General features: G+C 52.3%; 2 protein-coding genes across 9 annotated transcripts in view; one reads left to right on the top strand and one right to left on the bottom strand.

Annotated features, from left to right (window-relative positions):
- TOX2 (TOX high mobility group box family member 2) overlaps positions 1–1,111 on the top strand; it is a gene marked incomplete at its 5' end in the record, with an annotated part of 124,434 nt that extends 123,323 nt beyond the window's left edge. For 6 of the 8 annotated variants that reach the window (XM_081033813.1, XM_081033810.1, XM_081033812.1 and 3 more), the window contains one exon: positions 168–1,111. In XM_081033813.1, the coding sequence (XP_080889939.1) occupies positions 168–204 (37 nt within the window). In that variant the 3' untranslated portion in view covers positions 205–1,111. The remainder of the gene's footprint in view (positions 1–167) is intronic. The other 2 variants (XM_081033816.1, XM_081033815.1) reach the window with 1 other exon arrangement.
- Positions 1,112–9,272: 8,161 nt separating this feature from the next.
- JPH2 (junctophilin 2) overlaps positions 9,273–21,764 on the bottom strand; it is a 61,560-nt gene continuing 49,068 nt past the window's right edge. The window contains exons 3-6 of the mRNA XM_081033994.1: positions 14,877–14,995; positions 13,119–13,846; positions 12,235–12,329; positions 9,273–10,952 (exon numbers count right to left, since the gene is read on the bottom strand). Coding sequence (XP_080890120.1) covers positions 12,249–12,329; positions 13,119–13,846; positions 14,877–14,995 — 928 coding nt within the window. The 3' untranslated portion in view covers positions 9,273–10,952; positions 12,235–12,248. The remainder of the gene's footprint in view (positions 10,953–12,234; positions 12,330–13,118; positions 13,847–14,876; positions 14,996–21,764) is intronic.

The following is a 21,764-nucleotide window of genomic DNA, read 5'->3' as shown; positions in this document are numbered from 1 at the left end:
GCAAAGCCCCTCATTTATCCTCAAAGGGGCAGCCGCATCCAGGGTGGGCCTGAAGGGCTAGTGAGCAGGTGTCCTGATACACGCCAGGGCCTGTGTCCAGGCCCCTGAGAGCCCGTGGGACCAGGTGGGGTCCCATCGGCTCTGACAGACCCTCCTCTCTCCCACAGCCTGCTCCCCAGGGATAAATCTCTCTACCTCACCTAATCCCGCCTCCCCTCTCCTCCCTGAGGCTGCTGGAAGGGCCCACAGCAGGAAAGAGGCCTTGGCAGGAAGCAGGGTGACCTTCAAGAGAGAGCAGTGACACACCAATGCGCCAAGGCTGAGTCTCGTCCTCGACCTCTTACCAGACTGCAGAGGCAGCCCACCGCCCACCGCCAGCCCAAAGAACCTGCAGGAACCTTCTGCCCCCTGACCTGCTTGCTCCAGGGTTACTGTGGACCCCGCTCCTTGTCCTGCACACCATACCCTATGTCTGGACATCTGGCCCCAGCCCAGGTCACGTGGGCTGCCCCTGGAGGGGTCGCTTACCAACAGAAGCCCACCCCCGATGCATGGGGCAGGGGCCAGTCCAGCCACAGATGTGCAAATGTGGTTTTACAGTGTGAACAAGAGATTATGAAACCTATAAACTGCTGGGTCCGTGTAAGTAGTTGACTAAGTGTTTTAGAACTGTGCTGAAGACAACTGTAAGATTATTTTGTGTGTTGGGGGGGTGAAAGTAGTTTCCTTTAAGGTAAAAAGCATTTTATATGACCCTTAGCACATTTTTTTTTAAGTTTTATCTTAAGGGAGACGTGCATAAAAGCGGCTGTCAAACCGTTTCATCATCTGTAGAGCAAGAGCTGGACAATTTGTAGCCACAGTTGGAGGCGTTGCGCTTTTTTTGTTTAAACCATATGTCCACCTATTTAAAATTGCCAATGACGACTTTCGTCTCTTTACAAAGAAAACCTGAGACCAGAAAGGCAGTTTATCATAAAGTGTGCGTGGTTTTGGAGTTTGATTTGGGTTCTTCATGTTGTTTGCAGCTGTTTCCTGGCTCTGACAAATGTCTGGCTCAGTGCCCAGTGCTTCTCTCAAATTTCTTTATAATAAAACTTCTGAAAAGTTGAAAAAAATTCTGTCTCTTTTTGCCCTTCGTAAGCCAAGGCCAGGTCTTCAAAAGTGGCATTTGGTGATGGCTTTGCCAGGACATAGCCTCTGATGTCAGTCAGATTCAGGTAAGGTCTCACCTCTCATTTACCTGCCCTTGAGGGTCTGTGTGGGTGACGGCGCCTTCCCGGCCTCAGTTTTGCCATCTATGAAATAGGTTAATAATGGCACAAACACATAGAGTGATCGGGATGAATAAGAGAGACTACGGGGTTGGGTGCTGGCCATGCAGGTAGTAACACTTAAAAAATATAGTAATAATTTTGTGACTCTTTTAAATGTACCTGGAAAAATAACAATTGTCCAGTGTAGGGAAGCATTAGGAGGCTGTCACCATTGGGCCCGTGACACAGCTATTTTGAGGTAACCTAGACCTTGGGGTGGCACGCAGTTTCTCTGGGAGCAGTTTCCTCACTGAAGGGCAGTATGTAATCCACGCTGGAAAAAGAAAAGAGAAAACCAAACCAACAAACAAAACAACACGCTGTCATGTTGGTAGTGTCACTGCAATGCGAATATACATATTTCACAGGGTTACAATTTCCTTCCTACGCGGAACTTGTCAGGAGCATGATGATGACTCAGGCCGTTTAATATTCGACTCCTGCTTGTACATCGGAAAAAACAGCGTCATCAGGTGCAATGCAGACAGCCCAAAATAACAAGAATGCGAGGATATCGGTGCCTGCTTTGCAGGTGGAGGCTCCCACCTGTGCCCTGGTTGCTGCACCAGGTGCTCCGGGGTCCTTTGGGAATGTCCACATGCCAAGGCTGAGCGCTCAGCCACAAGGGACACTCAGAGACGGCCACACAGAGTCTAAATACCCTGCCTACAGATGTCAGGGCATTGCCAAATGAGTGTGGCCCCAGAGACTGGGAACAGAGCCAGTGGTCAGTGGAAGGTACGAGAACTCTGATCTCAGGACCACCGAGTAGACAACGCCCACTACAGTGTTACTGGTCCCTTTGTTGGCCCCTGCCTACCCCCAGCTCCTGAATGTTGGTTGTTCACTGTTCACAGCTGCCCACTTTGTCCGAGTCATTGCCCTTGACCGGGACGGGGTGCCCCAGCCCCCCAGAGCTGCCCTCAGCTAATGACCAAACAATGCAGCAGCCAGCTCTGTGGAACCATTCACGCTCCAGAGCCACCAGCGGGTAGGGCTACAGCAGGTCACCAGCTGCAACAGCACATCCTTGCTCAGCAATTTCCCCACCTGCCCCGACTACCTCCCTCCCCTCCTGAGCACATCCCTGCTAAGTCACTTGAACCAGAATCCCTGCCTTGGGCTCTGTCTAGGGAAATGGACCTGTGATAGATATCAGCTGAGCACGGTGGGGCCACATCGGTAATGTGCTTCTTTCACTGGCTCCGGCCCTACCGGCAATTGCAAGGCTTTCAGCCCCTAAAACCAACCTAAGCCTGGCCCAAGGGGAAATCGAGGCTCCCGTGTGTTCACAAAGAAATCCTCTCCCCTGGGAACAGTGTCTGCAATGGTGATAGCCGCACCCGTGGAGCCACCAAGAGCCCAGTGCCACACCTGCCGTAAAAACACAGAAGCGTCTGCCACGGATGTCCCCACCAGCCCCTGTGCTCCCAAAGCTGCCACCCTGGGTTCCACAGCCTCCTGGCACACCAGGTACCCCTGCAGCCGTGCCACCCCCAATCTGCCAAGGCCAGGCTGTGTTCTGGGCCCACCACATGTGATTGTCTGGACCCTACAGCAGTGCCCCTGACATTGTGAAGACCCTTAGATCCTGCCCGCAACCTGCCCACTGTCCAAGGAGCTGGCCCAGAGACCAAAACCACTTGCCCTTCCTGTTGTCAAGCGCCTGCTTCAGATTCCTCCATCTCATTGCTCCCCCCCAGTGGCCCCCCCCCACACACACACACACAGATGCATTGGAACTCTCCCAGGAGACACGGCCTGGGCAAAGGCTGAGCCACCCACCCCAGAAGGAAGGCATGGCTGGTCCTAAAATCACCAGTCGTAATCTCTCCCTCAAGGGCCCCATACCAGTGTCCATATTAGACCAGAAAGTTTGGAAGAATCATATGCAAAAAAAGATCTGACGTACTATTATAGATTCGGGATTTTTTTTAAAAAACTGCCCAACATCTCAGTGATCACTTCGCTCTGCTCTCCCAATTGCCCCAAACAAATAACCCCAAAGCCAGCAGATGCTGGAGCGCCATCATTCATTCGGAAGATGCGGTGTGGGTGATGGTGAGGAGGGAGGAAGGCGTAGGACACAGCCTGCCTGGGAGACGACCCACGCTGCTGCCTACAGGTCCCGGGAAGCCGGGCCAAGTTTATGAGCTCTGTCTCCTCACATATAACGGGGATAGTAACACAGCCTCCTTTCCAAAGGGATATTGTGAGTAACGAGCTCCCACATCTCAAGTGCTTAGAACAGTAATTTCTTATTGTTGGTATTTAATAGCCACACCAGAAGTTACAGTTGTTTGTATGGGGTACTTACTAGTCAGAATGTGCTAGGCTCTGCTGCGGTAACAAAGGCAACTCCTGACGACTCGGTGGCTTAACAAAATGAAAGTTGATTTCTGGCTCAGTCGGCCCCACCATGCACGCGCTGAGTGCCCCCGCCGTACTGTGAGTTTAACACTCCCTTCGAGGGACGAGAAAGGGTCAGCCAGAGTCTTGGGCAGGAGACCGCCACTGTGAAGCAGGTAGAGAAACCACTTCAAAGAAGTGCCAGTCAAGAGGAAAAGGGACACAGAGGCCAGCTGTGATCTGGCTGTTGCCCTCTGCTGTAGACTGAATGACGTCCCCTCAAAATGCCTGTGTTGAAGCCTAACCCCAAATGTGATGGTATTTGGAGCTGGGCCTTTGGGAGCTGATTAGGTTTCGATAAGGTGGTGAGGCCTCATGATGGCACTGTGCGCTTATGAGAAGCACTTCTCCTCTCTCTCCTCCTCCTCTTCCTCCTCTCTCATGTGAGGACACAGTGAGAAGGCAGTCATCTGCAACCCACATTGTCACCAGAAATTGGTGGCACCTTGGCATTCAGCTTCCAGAACTGTGGGCATCCAGCTTCCAGAACTGTGAGACAATCCATTTCTGTTAGGCCCTCATCTGTGGTATCTTGTTATGGGACCCAAGCTGACTAATACGCCCTCCGAATGAACAGGGGCTCTGGAGGGACAAGGAAAGGCAGGGGGCGGGGGAAGGGAGGGCAGGACCTGTGGTGTATGGAGCATGCAGGACCCAGCAGGGCTCAGCTGTGTCAAATCGTGCCTGTGGGACCCCGACACAGTAATTTCATGCTGTTTTATAACAGCAATTAGCATCTACATGGGAGGAAAAATGTTAATTGTCAAGGTCCTTGACTTCAATTTTAAGGCTTCAGTACGATGCGTACATAGCTTAAAAAGTCAAACTGTATTACGCAACTTATAACCACACAGGCTGTCCTTTGCTCCCCACTCCTTCCCACCAGCTCCCACCAAACTCTCAACCCTTTTAGCAATTTCCTCTGTTGTTTAACAAATACATATGCCTAGACTGCTATTTCCTGGTTTATCCTTTTTAAAATATTGTTTATGCACTCCTTTCATCACCCATCTAAGGAAGGTCTATAACAACTATTGAGGGCCTACTAAGTGCCAAGCATTTTACACATTGAATCCATTTTATTTATCACAACAACCCTGTGAAATAGTTGTCATTAGCCCCGTTTACAAATGAGAAAACGAAGGCACAGAGAGGTGGAATAATTGATCCCAGAACGAATCAGTGGCAGAGTCAGGGTCTGAATCCCAAGTCTGCCCACCTCAGACACGTACCATAGGTTTCTTAACCTACGGGCATGCACTACGGGCATTTGGGGCTAAATAATTCTTTGTTGGCAGAGAGAGGGTGGGGAGAGGCACTATCCTGTGCATTGCAGGATGTTTGGTGGTATCGCTGGCTTCTACCCACTAGATGCTAGTAGCATCCCTCCCCCACAGGGGTGACAACCAAAAATCTCCCCAGACATTGCCAAATGACCCCTGGAAGGCAGAATTACCCCCAGTTGAGAACCACTGGTGTGTCAGAAGCTTTGGCTGGGCTTCAGATTAGGGCTACAGATTGCTTCAGATTAGGGCTGCTTTAGGCAAGGACACAGAACTCTGCCTGCCGTTGGCTTTTCAAGGCTCCCACTCTGGCCTCTGCCCTCCCTACAGGGAGAGGGGTCCGTGGAGTCGAAGAGAGATGTGACACCTGGAGCACACCACCTTTCTGAACCACGTTCCATTTCCAGGGCCTACGTGGGCTTGTGGCCAGTTCTCCCGGCTTCTGGAGTAGGCACTGCCACCTCTGAGAGGTGGCCAAGGGTGTCGTCGATGGGGGCGGGGGGTGGATAGAGCTGGGCATTCGAACGAAGTCGTCTGGACACAAAGGTGTACACAAGCCACCCCACACACACACACTGTGGACCGTGTTGAGGAGGGAAGAAAATGGAGGTGGGCTCTGGCCAGGGTCCTCCCTTTGTATCTGACTCAGTCTGCAAATACTAGGACCAGCCTGTTCCAGGCCCCAGCTGCTGGTGTCCTGCTGGGAATGTGGCTGTAGGTCAAAGATTGCTGACGCATCCGTTTCAAGACTTGGTCCAATTCTTTTTTGGAACAAGGAGGATTCAGCGCTCATACACCTTTGTGTTTTCTTCCCCTTCCCCTGGGCTCCCAGTGAAGCTCCATAATAAGGGTGCTTAAATCAATATTCCATGTTTTACATTATTATGATGTAAACTGGTGTTCACTGATGGGCTACCCTGTGTTCTTTAATGATCTATCCCTTGAATACATCTTTTGGTTTTGGTGTTTGTTCTTTGTGTGCCTTCTTTTCTCTGGTTGCTCCTTCTTCCCCAAACCTCACAGAACCTGAACTCGCTCTGTGGACAGACACTCGGCATTCCAATTCACTCTTTCTCTAGGCAGCCTCACAGCTGTCACCTGAAGTTTTCTTTGTTTCTTTAATTTTTACTAAATTTATTGGGGTGATATTTGTTAGTAAAATTATATAGGTTTCAAATGTACAATCTATAATACGTCATCTGTAATTTCCATTGTGTGCTCACTACCCAAACTCTAGTCTCCGTCTGTCACTATATATTTGACCCCTTTTATCCTCTTGATCTTCCTCCACCCCCCCTGCCCCTCTGGTAACCACTATAGTGTTGTCTGTGTCTAGGAGTTTCTGTTTGTTTATCTTGTTTGTTTGTTGCTTTCTATGTGAGGCCGAGAGCCTGGAAACTGCTTTCTGGGGCTCTGTCCCCACAATGGCCTCTCCTCTCCAACTTCTTCTCTTACTCCTAGACAGAAGTGGTGAGGATTATTGTACGTGGAGAGTGTCTTGCCAAAAAACATTTTAAGTTCCGTGTGTTTTAAAACACCACGCTAGCCAAAACAGAATAAGTTTGCCAGTTAAATGCAGCCGCCCAAGCATCTAGCTTGTGCCCTCCCTTGAAAATATGGTTAGAAGTATGGGTTTTGAAGATAGCCAGACCTGGCTATCTTAGCTTCTTATCTGTAAAACGCAGTCATGTTTCAAATCATAGCGCTATTGTGAGGAATCCATGAAATAATGCAAGTGAAGCGCTTAGTGCAAGGCGTGGCACATAGTTGGTGCTTAATTTACAGTAACTGTTATTATTGTGGTGAATCAGAAAATAGTGATAGTGATTTTTTTTTTTTAAATAAAAGCCCCTTTCCTTCTTTTGAGCCAATTATGAGATCACGCACGTTTGGAGCAGTGGCGCCACCTGGTGGTTATAATTAAGAACTGCAGGGCAGGGGCCGGCCCCGTGGCTCAGGCGGTTGGAGCTCCGTGCTCCAAACTCCTAAGGCTGCCGGTTCCATTCCCACATGGGCCAGTGGGCTCTCGATCACAAGGTTGCCGGTTCAACTCCTTGAGTCCCACAAGGGATCGTGGGCTGTGCCCCCTGCAACTAGCAACGGCAACTAGACCTGGAGCTGAGCTGCGCCCTCCACAACTAAGACTGAAAGGACAACTTGACTTGGAAAAAAAAGTCCTGGAAGTACACATTGTTCCCCAGTAAAGTCCTGTTCCCCTTCCCCAATAAAATCTTTAATAAAAAAAAAGAAGAAGAACTGCAGTGCAGTGTAACAGGCCTAACAGAATTGTTAGGAGCCAAGTTGGGCTTTAGGATCAAACAGACAATGGTGTTCATCATCCCAGAAAAGGAAGCCAAGAAGGTTTGAGACACTAAGGGACAGACGCAGGACTAGCACCGGCGGCCTGACTTTAGAGCTCTTGCACCGAGGCACACTGCTGGTCTGCCACCATAGCTCAGTGCCTGACCCACAGCCACCTGACTCCGAGTGTGGGGTTCCCTTCACTTGGCGGACTAGCAAGATGGGGCAGAGAGAGGTGAAGGAAGAAGCCCAGTCTTCATAGACACAGACAGAAATTTGCACAAAGAAGAAAACTGGCCCTGTTTTAATTGCAGCATATGTGCAAATTTTGTGTTGTACAGTTTATTGTTTGCTCCATACAACTTTTTCAGGCTTGAGGCCTCCAATGGTTGTCATCTAGCTGTTTTGTTACGTGCATCCAAAAGCATCTTGAGCTGGACGCTCCGTGGGTCCATCAGAGATTATGAAAATTCCCTTCTTGCCACGAATCCCAAATCTGAATTCCATAGCTCCTGGGCCCCCTCCCTTTCTCTGCCTTAGAAGAGTCCTGCCAAGACCCCAAGGCAGTGGTCAGTGATCACAGGTCCCAGCAATGTCCCAAAGGTGGTTTTGAGTCCTCCCCCCCACCCCCACCCCATGGCACAAGACACCTTAAATGAATCCTGGACATAGTGAAGGACCAGACGAGCTGCAGGTGGCCGAGACTGGAAGAAGCACCAGCCGGGCTGCACTGCGCCGGAGCCACCAGGGGGCGCCCGTCTCGGACCAACTTTACCTGACTCCCAGGCTCCAAAGGCTCAGGCATGAGCCTCCTTTTCAAACCATCCAAGATGATTCTAATTTAGCATCCCACTACCCATTACCCCTCGCTCCTATGTTACACACACATACACACACACACGCACACGCACACACACAGGCTGGGTGTCCACCCCCTTCCTCAATGAGTTTTATCAAAGCCTCTGCAGATTAGAACTCCCTTCTCGTTCCCACTCCCACCACCCCTCTTGTGTTCCCCCCAAGCCCGTCCTTCTTCCTGGGGATTCCTGGCTCATTCCAGGGTACCACCCGTGATACACCTCATCTGATTCTCACAACTGCACTGCCTGTGAAGAAGGCAATGGACAGGGATTATGGTCTCTTTGGCAGAAGAGGACAGTGAGGCACAGGGGGAATGACTGACACCCAGTAAGTCAGTGGCAACACTGAGACCAAATCGCTCCTGGATCCGCGTGAACTCGAGCCTGTGGATGGGCCGGGGGCCCTCTCCTCCAACCATCCCGCCAGGGCCACGGCTTTGGGAGAAACTTAATGGAAAGTGCTTATTTACTAACAACTCAGGACAATTGCTTTCTGCCACTGACTTGCTGTGTGACCTTGGGCAAGTCTCCTTTCCTCTCTGAGCCTCTGGAGAGTGTGAAGATGGCCTCTAGGTTCCCCTCTGACTGAGCCATTCTGTGACTCTTTGGGACCTGAATCATTTCCCTGCATTTGGGGCTTCCCGGGTCCTCAATCAAAATGCAAGAGGGCTAATGACAGTTCTGCAGGATAACAGCCAACAATGGCACATGTCTCCATTTCGCAAGTGCTTTTTACAGCTGGGCTTCACATAAGCTTCAACATTTCATGTAATCCTCACTACAAACTCAGGGAGTAAGTTCTATTCCCTTCCCCATTTTATAGATGAGGAAACTGAGGCTCAGAAAAGTGAAGTAAGTGGATGAGCCCACAAAGACCCAACATCAAAGGGCAGGGAAGCTTCTGAAAGTCAGCTTTAGAGACTCAAGATCTGCCCTAGGTCTGTGGCTTTGAGCTGCCACTTATGAGATATTATGGGCACTGCAAGAGAGAGAGAGATGGAGCGTGAACCAGCATGACCCACAGGTCCCAGCCTCTCTTGCCCTCCCTCCCTCAGCCAGCCCCTCCTCCTGGGCCCACAAGTAGACGCCACAGCCCCACCAGAGCCTGTGAGCGGACGCAGGTTTATTATTGCACAAACTGCAGCATCCTGAAGCCTCACCCCAAACACCAGCCCCCAATGAGACCCGGGAGCTCTGACAGCCCAGGGCCAGACAGACCGAGAAACCAGGAGCCCGTCAGCCCTGAGCAGTGCCCGCAACCTGCCCTCCTCATTCTCTAGAAGTCCAGAAAAGCCCAATCACAGATGTAGAGCCACAGGCCCTGGCCGGTGGAGAATGGCAGAATCCACAGGCTTCTCTCTGTAGAAATGTAGTCCAAGATCCCAGCCACGCCACAAGGCCCCCGCAGGGCTTGAAACAGCGAATGTGAAGCTGGACGGAAGGTCCCAAGAATCAAGGTGGGAGTGAAAGCAGAGCCCATCAGAAGCAACTTCAGGGTGTAGAACCCCCCAGGGGAGGTCAGGCCACGATGTCAAAGCCCCCAGGTCCGCAGAAATGAAGGCAGGAGAACTGCAGCCCCTCCTGCTGTCTGAAGCCATCGCTACATACTTCCCCGGGCTTGGAGAGGCCTGGAAGCCTAGTCCCTCCATCCAGCCCTCAGCCTCTACCCATTCCCAGCCAGCACAAGGGCCCAGAGACCCAGTGTGGTACCAAACATCTGTAATGAGCTACATGCAAACACTCTCTTCTGCCATACAAGCCACGGGCCTTATTATAACAAAGACAGTGCCGGATAGGAGGCCTAGACTTGCTCCTGTCTCCCTGGGAAATGCCTGTTGACAAGCAGCCTGTCTTCAGCACCCGCCTGAACATCTGCCCCGGGGAACTCTGCCTGGGCTTCCAAGCTTGTGCTCCCCTGAGCCTGCGGTGGGCCCTGGTGGGGGAAGCGGACAGACCAATTCATAGGGCATCAGAGTAGCTTAACCTTACCCGTCCCAGGACTGAGCACACTGGAAGCCCTAAATGCAATGCCAGCCTCAGGCTCAGGCCCACGCAAAAACAGGGACCCTCCTACCTGCCCCTTAGCCCTTCTTCCCACTCCACCCCTTGGCCACCTGGTTGGTGGCTTTCCAGCCAAAGGCTCCAATAACTCATGTCTTCCCCTCTTTCTATTGGTCCAGAAAGAAAGCTAACTGGACCGGTGGGAGCATATTCAAACTGAGCATGTCCATTTCCTCTACGGTCATCCAGAACATCTGTAAGCAGGGGACAGAGCGTGTGCTGGGTCAAGACTGCCAAAGGGATGGCCTCTTCACCGTCTGAGAGTGTCTCCCTCCCTGGCCCTGTACGGAGATCTGTCACTCTCTCTGCTTGCTCAGGAGGCCTCAGCCCAGCAGCCAGAGGTTAAAATAAAGCAGGAGAGGGGCAGGAGGAAGATGGCTGGGACTTAATATTCTGGTTTGGTGACTTCTCCCCAAACACACAAAAGCCCAGGGAGAGGGTGACCTAGAGGCAGGTGAGGGAGTGAGTAAGGATGCGGGACGGGAGTACTTCAGGGCTTTCCCTGCCCCTGGACGGAGAGCTCCAAGAGGGTTTCCAGCACATTCTATTCCTCTGGGCACCTCCACCCCCCAACAGGGCGCCACCAGAGGCCTCCATAAACGTTCGCAGTGCAGATGTGAGCTGGAACGCCGGGGTTCCAGGTCAGAGTCCAGTCCTCCTTGACCACCCTGCTTGGCACTGCAGAAAGATGGGTCTTCTTGTCCTCAGCAGGAACTCCTGGCCTGCAAGAGACAGCAAGAGGGTCAGGGGGGAGGGATGGAGGATGCATGGGGCTGGGCCAAGTTCAAGGCGGGGGGGTTCAAGCCTCGGGCTTGATCTTCTCTGGGACGAGGTCCACCCCTCAACCCCCTAGCTTTGCCCCCTCGCTCTGACTCAGTGGGATCAGACACAAGCCCTCCCAACGTCCGCCGGATGCTGCCTCCGTGTATTTGCACGTGCTGCGTCCTTTGCCTGGTCCGCTCCTCCCTTCCTTCGTCCTCCCCCACTGTCAGCTCATCCCTGTCCCTCCTTCAGGTCTCTTAAGTCCTCAGTCCCTGCAGCGGTCATTCCAGATTTCCTGTGAAACACGGACCTTGCAGAGTGCTGCGTTCATCCCAGGACAGCACCTACCAGGCTAATAATGTCATTGGCTATTTACACGGTGACAGGACAGGGATTCCTTCTCCTCCTCGGGACTCAGTTGGATCCTCTAGGATCAAGGGAGGGGGCTTTGGTGTTTGGTGGGGGGCAGGGCAAGAGGCAGAAACTCTCAGCATCACCAAACGCAGGATGTGCGGTGTAAAGGCTGGTCCCAGCAGGAAAAAGATTTTGTTTTGTAGATTTGCAGCCAGTGAGGGCCACTTCCTTGTAATCCAGCCCCCTTTACCTTCGTTTCCTGAGACCTTTCCCAGACCCCCTCCCAGCTCCATCATAGGGAGAAAACCAATTGATGGAACCAATGGACTGACAGCAGGGTTTCAGGAAGAGAGGACGGAGGGAGAAGGTGGAGAGGGTGGGGGGGGGGGCAAGAGAGGAAGGAAGGACAGAGGGAAGAGGGTCCAGCCATCTCAGGTGAACTCAGTTCCGAGGGCCTGGGAGAAGGGAGGCAAGAACTGTTTCGCTTGACATTTGAGCTGCCAGACCTTTATGTAATGAGCTGTACGTTAAGGGTTTACTCCTGTTATGTTCATCCTATTTCTTCGGGCAGGGGTGAGTCCCTGCTGTTTCCCTAGATCCCAGCAGAGCAGCTGCCCAGTAAATGGTGGTCAAATGGATGAATGAGTGAGTGAATGAGTGAGTGAAGCCTCCAGTGCTTACCTGACAGACAGCAGGTGCTCAATTGAGCTAATAAGAGAGGAGGGAAGGAGGGTATGACCTATCAAATCCCCACTCTAGGTCTTGCCTCTGCTAGGGGATGGGCCTCAGTTAACCACAGGCCCGAGGCTCAGTAGGCAACAGGTCTTTCCTCCCCTCATCCTGGTGTCCAGAAGTCTCCAGGCTCCCATCCCCTCCTCCCAGCCGCACCTGGTAGATGAGGGTCAGGTCAGGAGGTGAACGAAGAGGATGGCCAGGCCGATGTTAAGCAGGATCACCATGCAGATGAGGACGGTGTTAGGGACCTGGGAGCAGTGGAGAGAGGCTGTGTGAGTCCCCAAGGCCTCTCTGCCCAGATCACAACAGGCTGGATGGAGGAGCAGGAACTTCCGGAAGAACCCCCCTAAGAGCACCTCCCTATTTTGCTCACTGCAGTATCCAGCACCTGGATGGCAGACCATCTGGGCTGGAAAGATGCTTGGAAATAACCAAACCACTGAGGATCCAGAGAGGAGCAAGGACATGTCCCAAGGCACACAGCGGGCCCCGTTGGGCCTGGAACCCAGGAACAGGCCTTCCCACTGCTAATTCCTTTGGGGCCGCGTGTGTCAGTCCCTCAGAACGTAGCTTCACGGGGTCTCTGCAGTTCCCAGCTCCCAGCCTCCCTTAATGAGCCTGGAGGTCCAGGACCCAAGGCTGGCTGGGCCTTTCCTCCTCCCCCAGGAAGCCCTCTCGGCTACACCCTGTAGCAGAAAGTGCTGGTACCAACCCAGCCCAGATGCCCCTGACCCAGGAGCTGCTCCCACACCCCAGGTGCTTAGGGCTCCCAGCCACCCCCTTCTCCAAAGTACTGCCCTGCTCACCAGATAACAGGTACAAAGTCGGGCCTCCTGTCCCACCATGGGGGTAACTGGTGCTCCCAAGTGGACCCGGGATCAGGCTCCACTTGACCAAGCTCACATCTCTGCGGGGGGTTTCCCCCTGCTCAATCCTGTGCCACCAACCTCCGCCCAGAATCATGTGCCTCGAGTGCTGCCTGCAGCTCAACTACCCTGGGGAAGCTGACCTTGGACTCCTCCTGCCCACAGCCTCACCTCCTCCACCTCCATCTCCGCCTCTGCCACCAGCGCGGCCTCCTTGCGAGTCTTCTTCTTGGCCCCGGCCTTGGTCAGCCCTCGGCCCTCAGTCTTGCGGGCCTTGGCCTTGGACTCAGCTTTGGGGACAATGGGCTTGGGCTCCAGCTTGGCGGGGGTCTCGGGCGCGGGCGTGGGCGCGCGCTCGGGACTGCCAGGCGTGGGGGGCTGCACTGGGGCGGTGGCCGGGGACGGAGGCGCGGAGTCGGACCTGGAGACGTCGGGCTCGGGCTCGTCCTCCAACGGGGGCGGCGCGGGCGGCCCGGTGCGCACGGCGTAGCTGTGGTAGCCCTGGTACAGCGCCACCTCTGGCTCCCGCGACCGTGCGGGCGGCGCCTGCAGCGCCTCGATGGCCATGTGCTCGGTGGTTGGACGCGCTGGGCTGCGACGGCCCTCGGACGGCGTGGCCGACCGGCTGCCCTCGGTGCCGGGCTCGCCGTTCCAGGCGCCGGGGCTCAGCAGGCCGTCCTTGGTCGTCCCCGGACGGGGCCGCTTGGGCTGCGGGGGTGTCCCGGCCGGCGACGGGGGGCCACCCTCGGGGCGACGGGTCTCGCGCTCATGCAGCTGTGGGCTCTCGCGGGGCCGCTCCGGGAAGCCAGCGGCTCCCGGGCCCCGGTCGGGGGGCTCTAGCAGGCTCTCGGAGTTTTCCAGGATCTCCTGAAGCAGCCGGCGCTTCTGATATTCTGGACCTGCCAGGGACGACACAGGGAGGATGGTTCGGACCCTGGTCCCGCCACCGGCTGATCCTGAGCAAGCCGCGTCACCTCACTGCGCCTCGTTTATTTGCTCAGCCAGCATTCCCCTACCATCTCCTCTATGCCAAGCACTGCTCTAAGCAATTTCCAAACATTAACTCATGTAATAGTTTTAATCACTATGAGGTCGATGCTACTAATCTCCATTTCTACAGATGATGAAGCAAGGGAGGCTCAGAGAGGTGAAATCACTTGCCCAAAGTCACCCAGCTGACAAAGGGCAGAGCCAGGACTAGCACCCAGGAAGTCTGACTCCAAACTGTGCTCTTAACGGTGACACTGCCCTCTTTCCATTCCCTTATCTGAAAAATGGGCCTAATAATAACCTCGTTCATAAATACTAATAGAATGGTTAAGTGGGTGAAAAAAAATGCATGTAAAAATGCCGAGCTCTGCTTGTCCCAGTTACAACTGTTGCTATGACCACCCAAGGCGGAGGCAGCCAGCCACTGTCGCTCTTCCTGGTACCAGCAGGGGGAGCGCTGGGACCAGAAGCAACTTCTCCCAGACGCAGCTCTGCTCTCCAAACTCTTCCATCCAGTCTACCCTTAGCCTCTTTGCTGCAGCCAGAATAATGTCTAGAAAACAAATATAATCATGCCATTCGCCTTCAAACTCTCCATGCAGAGAACACCACTCTCCCACCCTGACAGCTTCCTACCATTCTATCTCAGGGCAAGGTCTATCAGAACTAGGTCCTGCTCACTTTGCAGCCTCATTTCCCAGAGAGAAGAGACAGCTTGGAGTGAGACCAGTTCACAGCTGGAGGCCTCTGACACCCCCCTACAATCTGCATGAGTCCCCTGTGTCACACCATCCCCTGCTTGCACCATGCACACATTTTCTAGAACTCAGAGGAAATTGTGAAGACGTGGGCATCTCAGCTTTCCAGAAAGCAAAGAAAAAGAAAAGTGGCCACCCCCAGGGACCTCCCCCCACCCAGTCCTACTTCGGCTGGCCCTACCTGGCTGGTAGAAGTCTGGAGCCAGCTCCCTGGCCAAAGTGCGGGCAATGTTGCACTCTTGGTTGGCAGCCAGGGCGGCCTGTTCTGCAGCCTCAGCTTTGGCCTTGGCATGGCTTGTCCTAAGGAGACAACATGGCAAACACTCAGGATCCCTCCAGAGAACCAGACCTCTGCCCCTTCACCCCAACCCTCAAAGAGACACCCTGAGCAGAGCATTCATGCACTCAGGCTGTCAATGAATATTCATTGAGCCCTGTGGTTCAGATTGCTGTGCATTCCCCAACATTTCCTCTTCTTTCTGGGCACACAAATAGACTACATTTCCCAGCCTCCTTTGCAGCTAGGTGTGATCAGGGGACTGAATCCTAGCCAATGCATTGTGGGAGGAGGTGACTATGCTATTTCCAGGCCTGGCAGATAAGAAACTCCCCTGTGATCCTTCATCTCTTTTTCTTCTGTTGCTGGTAAACAGGATACTTAACCTCTTTTGTGTCACAGACCCCTTTGGCATTAGGTGAGGCCTATGGACCCCTTCTCAGAATGTTCTACAATGCATGAAAGACATAGGATTCCAAAAGGATGTAATTATATTGACACACTGTTACCAAAATACTTAAAAGAACAAATATGTAATATAGTATGTCCTTCTTTCTTAACACATTAAACAAAATATCTAGCAGGTACATTAACTACTATAATTTCAAACTACAGATTAGCTTAAAGGATATTTCAAGGATACCTGCAACAATCGTAATATGACATTAAAATATATGTGTTTCTATGGGTGACAAAGTCACAGAGGCTGCTAATACTACTGTAGTTTATTGCCAATTTCCGTAATTGAAGAAAATGCTAAATTTCAGTTAGAAGCTAGCGAAAATAAAAATGCAGTTTTCCCATCTATTGCCGACACTTTCGGTGCCCTGCCCAGATCCCTTCGTCGGGCAGATGTACCCAGCCTCCCTCAGGTGCTGTATTGACGGCTGATGGCTCATTCCTGTCCCAGAGAATTGTAACCAACAGAAGCCATCGTGTTCCGGAGGTCAAAACCCCACGTCCACCTCAACCCAGGAAGCCCATCAATGACTGATGACATCCCCCAATCCCTTCTTGCCCCTCGGGGAACCAAATCTGTGGTATAAGCTGGGCTCCCGAGTCCCGGTGGGAATCAGGCTGACGCAGGACTCGAGGTAAGACCACATCCTTGCTCAGCTGCTCCCCTATCCACCCCTGCTTCTCTCACCCCCTTCTCTCCTGAGAGGGTTCCCCCATTAAACCAAGTGCACAAAAATCCTCATCTTAGACTCAGCTTCTAGGGAATCTAACCTAAGACAGCATCCGAGTTCACGGACTCCCTGAATTACATCCACAGAACCCACTGTGGACTCCAGGTTAAGGAACACAGTGGCAGGAACCGGGGTCCATCCATGATTATTGCACAGAGCAAAGTGTCCTTCCACAGGGGACTGTGGAACATTGAAGCACTGAGTTTAAATATTAAATGTGGAACATTTAAGCAATCCCTTAAATATATTGTGTTAAGCCCCTGAGGTTCAGGGGCTGTTTGTTTCAGCTGTTAGTCTAACCTCATAGACGCACTCCTAAAATAATAGCAGCCTCGTGTATGAATGGACCGGGCACCATTCTAAAGGAATTATGAAGATTATCTCATGTAATCATCACGATGACGTAGGAAGCCGGTACTGGTATGATTTCCCCGATTTTACAGAAAAGGAAACGGAGGCACAGGCAGGGTAAGTAACTTGCCCTTGGTCACAGAGTCACTAAGGACAGGGCCAGGCAAGTCGACTCCAGAGTCTGTGTGCTAGAACACTGCTCTAGAACATATGCCACGCGTGGCAGGCGCTAAGGACAGAGCGCCTTGCCCTGTGGACAAGGCAAGCTGGGCCCTGCCCTCTCCGTCAAGTGAGGGAGATGGGTAGCAACCGAGCAACAAAGTATTGAATAAAATGTCATTAAATAAAAAAGGCTCCATGGGGGCAGATGGGTGGCTCAGCTGGTTGGAGCACGAGCTCTGGGCAGCGGGGCTGCCGGTTCGATTCCCACATGGGCCGGCAGCCTGCGCCGTCTGCATCTAGAGTGAAGTCAATAAGCTGCCGCTCAGCTCCCCGGCGGCCAGATGGCTCAGTTGGTAGGAGCGCGTCCTCTCAACCACAAGGCTGCCGGTTCGACTCCTTGACTCCCATGGGGGATGATGGGCTGCGCCCCCTGCAACTAACAACGGCGACTGGACCTGGAGCTGGGCTGTGGCCTCCACAGCTAAGATTGAAGGGATGGGGGCTTGACTTGGAAAAGTCCTGGAAGTACACACTGTTCCCCAATAAAGTCCTGTTAATAAATAAATAAATAAAAAGCTCCACAGCAATCACGAGAAGTGCCATGAAGGAAGCGTGTAGAACCAGTGGAGAACAGGAGGACTTGACAGAGATCAGCGGTGGAGGTGGGATAGTCGGGAAAGGTTTCTTTGTGGCTGTGGCTTTCAAGTCGAGACCTGAAGACACACGAATTAGGCCTCTAGGAGGTGAGGTGGGGATAGCGAGCCAGGGAGAGGGAAGAGCATACGCAAAGGCCCTGAGTGGGGGTAAGAGCGCGTGCCTTTGGGGAACGGAAAGGTCAAATCAGTGAGCACCTGTGACGATGAGGTAATGCCTGGGGGTGTGGAGATACCCGTGTCTCTGTAGTCTCCAGCATAGCATTGAGCCCCCAAAAGGGAGGTAAACTTTATTAAGCTCCTACTACGTGCCGGGCCCTTTACCTACGTTATTCCTTTCAACCCTCAAAACTTCCTGGGACAGTATTTACTGCTCCTACTTCACAGCTGGGGAAACTGAGTCTCAGACAGGTATCTTGCTCAAGGGTGCAAAACAATAGTTAACACAAAGTATTTACTACATGCCAAGGGCTTTACAGAAATTCACTCACTTGATTCCCCCCAATGACACCACGTGGCAGATGTTATTGCCATCATCCCTCTTTACAGAGGTGAAATCCAGGGCACAGGAGTGTTTTAACGATCTCACCCAAATTTACCCGCCCACGAGTGACAGAGTGAGAGTTTGGACCAAGGCATTCTGGGATCTGGACTCTGTCTCCTTAACCACTCGATAGTAGAGTTCAAGCCCAGACTTGTCTGATTTGCAAGCCCCTGCCCACTCCACCCTGCCACAATAGTGTCTACTGAAGAAGAGAATATTTTACCGAATGAAAGAATACATAAATGAACACAAGCAAACACACATGCACATATGTATGGGCAAGAGGGTAGCAGAGGGAGTCGGTAAGAGCATGGCTTTGCAATCTGCAGCCCTGGATTCTAATTTTGACCCTGCCAAGGCTGGGTAAGGCGAATGAGGCATCCACCTCAGGCTCAAAATTTAGGGGGATGCCAAAAAAAACCCTTGGTAATCGAGATAAATAATATTTTAATACAATATTTTTAAAAGTCAAAATTAATGCCAAAAAAAGGTGCTTGAACAAGCTATGAACAAAATTTAAATGAACGCTGGGTCAGACCCTGCACTTGCACGAGGCGCCTGGCTCACCTCACTCTCATCTGGACCCCACGGGGGCGCTAGGACCTCGGGTCCGTGCCTTTGCCTCTCTGTGCCTCAGTTTCTTCACCTGTAGGAAAATTCTCCCCTCTTGGAGTTGCTGTGAAAACTGAGAGGTAGCATGTGAAAGTCTTTAGCCCAGAATGAGGCTGAGTGATAATATGGTGGTGATGGTGGTGATGGGAGGAGGAGACGAAGGAGGAGAAAGAAGAAGGACAAGACATTTGTGACATCAAAACTGAGTGTGTACATACATGTTCCCAGGCACATACTTGCCTGTCCGGGGACTGTGTGATTTAAAGCTCTAAACTTTTCAGAGACACTTCCCTGGAAACCTGAAACCCCAGGTGGGGGGAGGAGGGAATGGACTGGGCAAACCTTCAAACGGAGGAGAAAATGTCCTTTTTTGGTCATGAGAGCTGGATGGGCTTGCTTCCTGGTGACCTGGGACACTGTGTGGCAGGACTCTTCAGGCCAGAATGGCAGCCTTCACAATGAGCCCTGGAAGATTCTGGGGGAATTCATCTGTGGACCCGCCATGGAGCCAGAACAGGGGTTGAGAGTAGGGTGGCTATACAGTCCTAGGAAGCACCCTCCCCTGCCCATGTCCATCAATCTGGCCCACTGGATCCCTTCTCAGCCCCCCACCAATGCCTCTGATTTCAGGGATGACTCCCTGGTGTCCCAGGAATCCCAGGGTTCCAGCAGCTTCCTTCCTCATCTCCTTTCAACATCACAGCCATTAATCGCCAACGCGTGTCTCTTCTGCTTTCTCTATTGCTCCTGAACTCGCTCATCTCTCCATCCTTCTGTCACTCCTCCTGCAAACCCCGCCCCCACCTCAATCCCTGCCTCCAGGCTCGCTCCCTACAACTGATTGCACGCAGCGGCACCCTGGGGTGATGGACTTCCTGCACCCATGAATCTAATGGCCTCACCTCTTGCTTAAACTCTTTGCAAGGCTTCCTACAGTCCTCAAAATAAAGTCCAAACTACTGAGCACGCCCTTCTAGGCTCTCCAGATCCAGGGCCCAAAGCAGTCTTGATGGGGTGTATCTAGGAGCTCACAGGTGAAGGGCAGGCCACACTGTTGTTACCCAGAGGCTCTTGCTTCTACTTCAGTGCCACTCACAGTGTGGTCCATGCCCCCCTTCCCCAGGCCCCTTATCACCTGGGAGCTTACAGGAAATACAGATTATTGGGCTCCACCGCAGACCTACGAATCAGAATTTCTGGGAGGGAGGCCGGGAATCTGTGTTTTACAAGCCCTCCAGATGCTCACTACCATTTGAGAAGCAAGCATGTGCTAGTCAGACAGAGAGAAAACCCAGTTCTCTCGGGCAGTTTCCTGCCTGCTCAACCCCCCCCAGGAACCCTGAGTGTTTCTCTTTAAGCACCAGGATCCTGCCCTGAGGTCAGGTCCTGCCAGGCAAATGCAGGAACGATTTCTCCTGTGCCCACTCCCAGTGCCACCTGCGCTGATGCCTCTGTGGGAGGGTCCCCTAGGATGTCTCTGACCCTGCTGGAGGGGAAGGAAAGGAGCAGTAACTGGGCCAGTGGGAGGGGCAGGGATCAGTCACACTTCTTGATTTCATTTGGATTCTCTTTCATCAGCAGGGTTAAAAATAAGGCTGGTGGTTCACGGATAAGGGCAGGGCGAGAACCCCAAAGAACCACATCTGAGAGCATCCAACCCCTTCCCTGCCTCGTTTCCCCAACCCCAGACTCCTAGCTGCCTGGTTATAGCTGGCCTTGTTGCCCATTTGTCCCCTTGGGCACTGATGGCTTCATTGGGCCAAATGGGATATCCACCAGACTTACCGTGATGCCCTGTCTTTGCTCAGATTGTTTCCACACACACACACACACACACACACACACACACACCCGAAATGCTCACCCCTCCTTCCACCTCCCAGCCCTAAAGGGCAGCCCAAGACCCTTCTACATATGAATTCATTCATTTAATACAACTTCATGGAGTGCCTGGTATGTGCTAGGCACTGAAGATACAATAACAAATCAAGCATCAAAAAGTCCCTACAGAGCTCACTTGCTTTAGCAGGGAGGAGGGACAAGCCAAAGCCAGCCCACTGCCTATGAGCTAATAATGGTTTTTATATTTGTCAACGGCTGAGAAAAAACTAAGAGTAGTATTTTCTGACAACGTGAAAATTTTATGAAATTCAAATTTCAGTGTCCGTATAAATAACTTTTCATTGGAACACAGCCACACTCATTTGTTTACATACTGTCTGGAGTTAAATAGTTGCCACAGAGACTGGATGACCTACCAGGCCAAAAATATGTACCGTCTGGTCCTTCACAGAAAACGTTTGCCGACCCCTGTTCTAATGCATTCACTCGACAATTGCCTCTCCTCCTCCTACTATTAATAATATTCATCTGTTATCTGTTGAGCACTTTTTTGAGCACCCAGCTCTGTGCTATGGCCACCTTTACACACACGACCTCAGAGAAGTAGAGTCACTTTCTCCAGGTCACACAGCTAGGGAGTGAATCTGCCCAAGCTCTTCCCATTACACCAAGCCACTGCCCTCCTGCTACTAACTCTGGACGAGGTCCTCCATGGGGATGGGCAGGACCCAGCAACTTAATGCAGCCCTGCCAAGCCAACCGCGCAACACCTCTGAAAATCAATGATGAACAGCAGTGCAGAGCAAAGCCTTTAAACCACATGGTGGAGTGGCTGTGAGGGGGCAGCTCTGGCCGGGTGGCCTGGGGACAGGTGCTGGCTCTGCTCCTTATATCTTCGGGCAAAGCTGTATTCCCTAAGTCCCAGTCTCCTCATCTGTAAAGTGGATAATAACAGCACTCACCAGGGAGAAATGGTGTGAGGAGGAAATGAATGAACAGTCATATGGCCCGTAGAACAGTGGCCAGGGCACAGGAAGTGCTCTCAAGGTACTTGTCAATAAAATAAATAAGCAGCATAGTTTTTTGGAGAACGTTAAAAGAAAAATCCTAAGTATACTTAATGCCACTGATTTGCTCACTTTATAATTTGAAGGAAAAACAAATCCTTCAGAACAAGGAGTCCATGGTAAGTGTGGAGGACAAAGGCAGACCATCAGAGTCCCCAGAGACAGTTGACAGGGGCAGTCCTGTCAAGTGTCTTCCTGAGGTGAGGGATGCTTCAGATGCCACTGCCCTGCCTTCTCCCAAAATAGCCCCTCGCTCCGGCTCTGGCTGGCCACGGCCATTTCTTCCAGAACAATGAGGGTCAGAGTAAACCCGAGGAGGAACCACAGCTGAGGTGTCCGGCCACCTGCCCAGAGAGCTCCCGTGGAGAAAG

The sequence above is a fragment of the Rhinolophus hipposideros genome (assembly GCF_964194185.1).
Source record: "Rhinolophus hipposideros genome assembly, chromosome: 22".
NCBI lineage: Eukaryota > Metazoa > Chordata > Mammalia > Chiroptera > Rhinolophidae > Rhinolophus > Rhinolophus hipposideros.
This window is presented reverse-complemented; position numbering and strand designations above follow the sequence as displayed.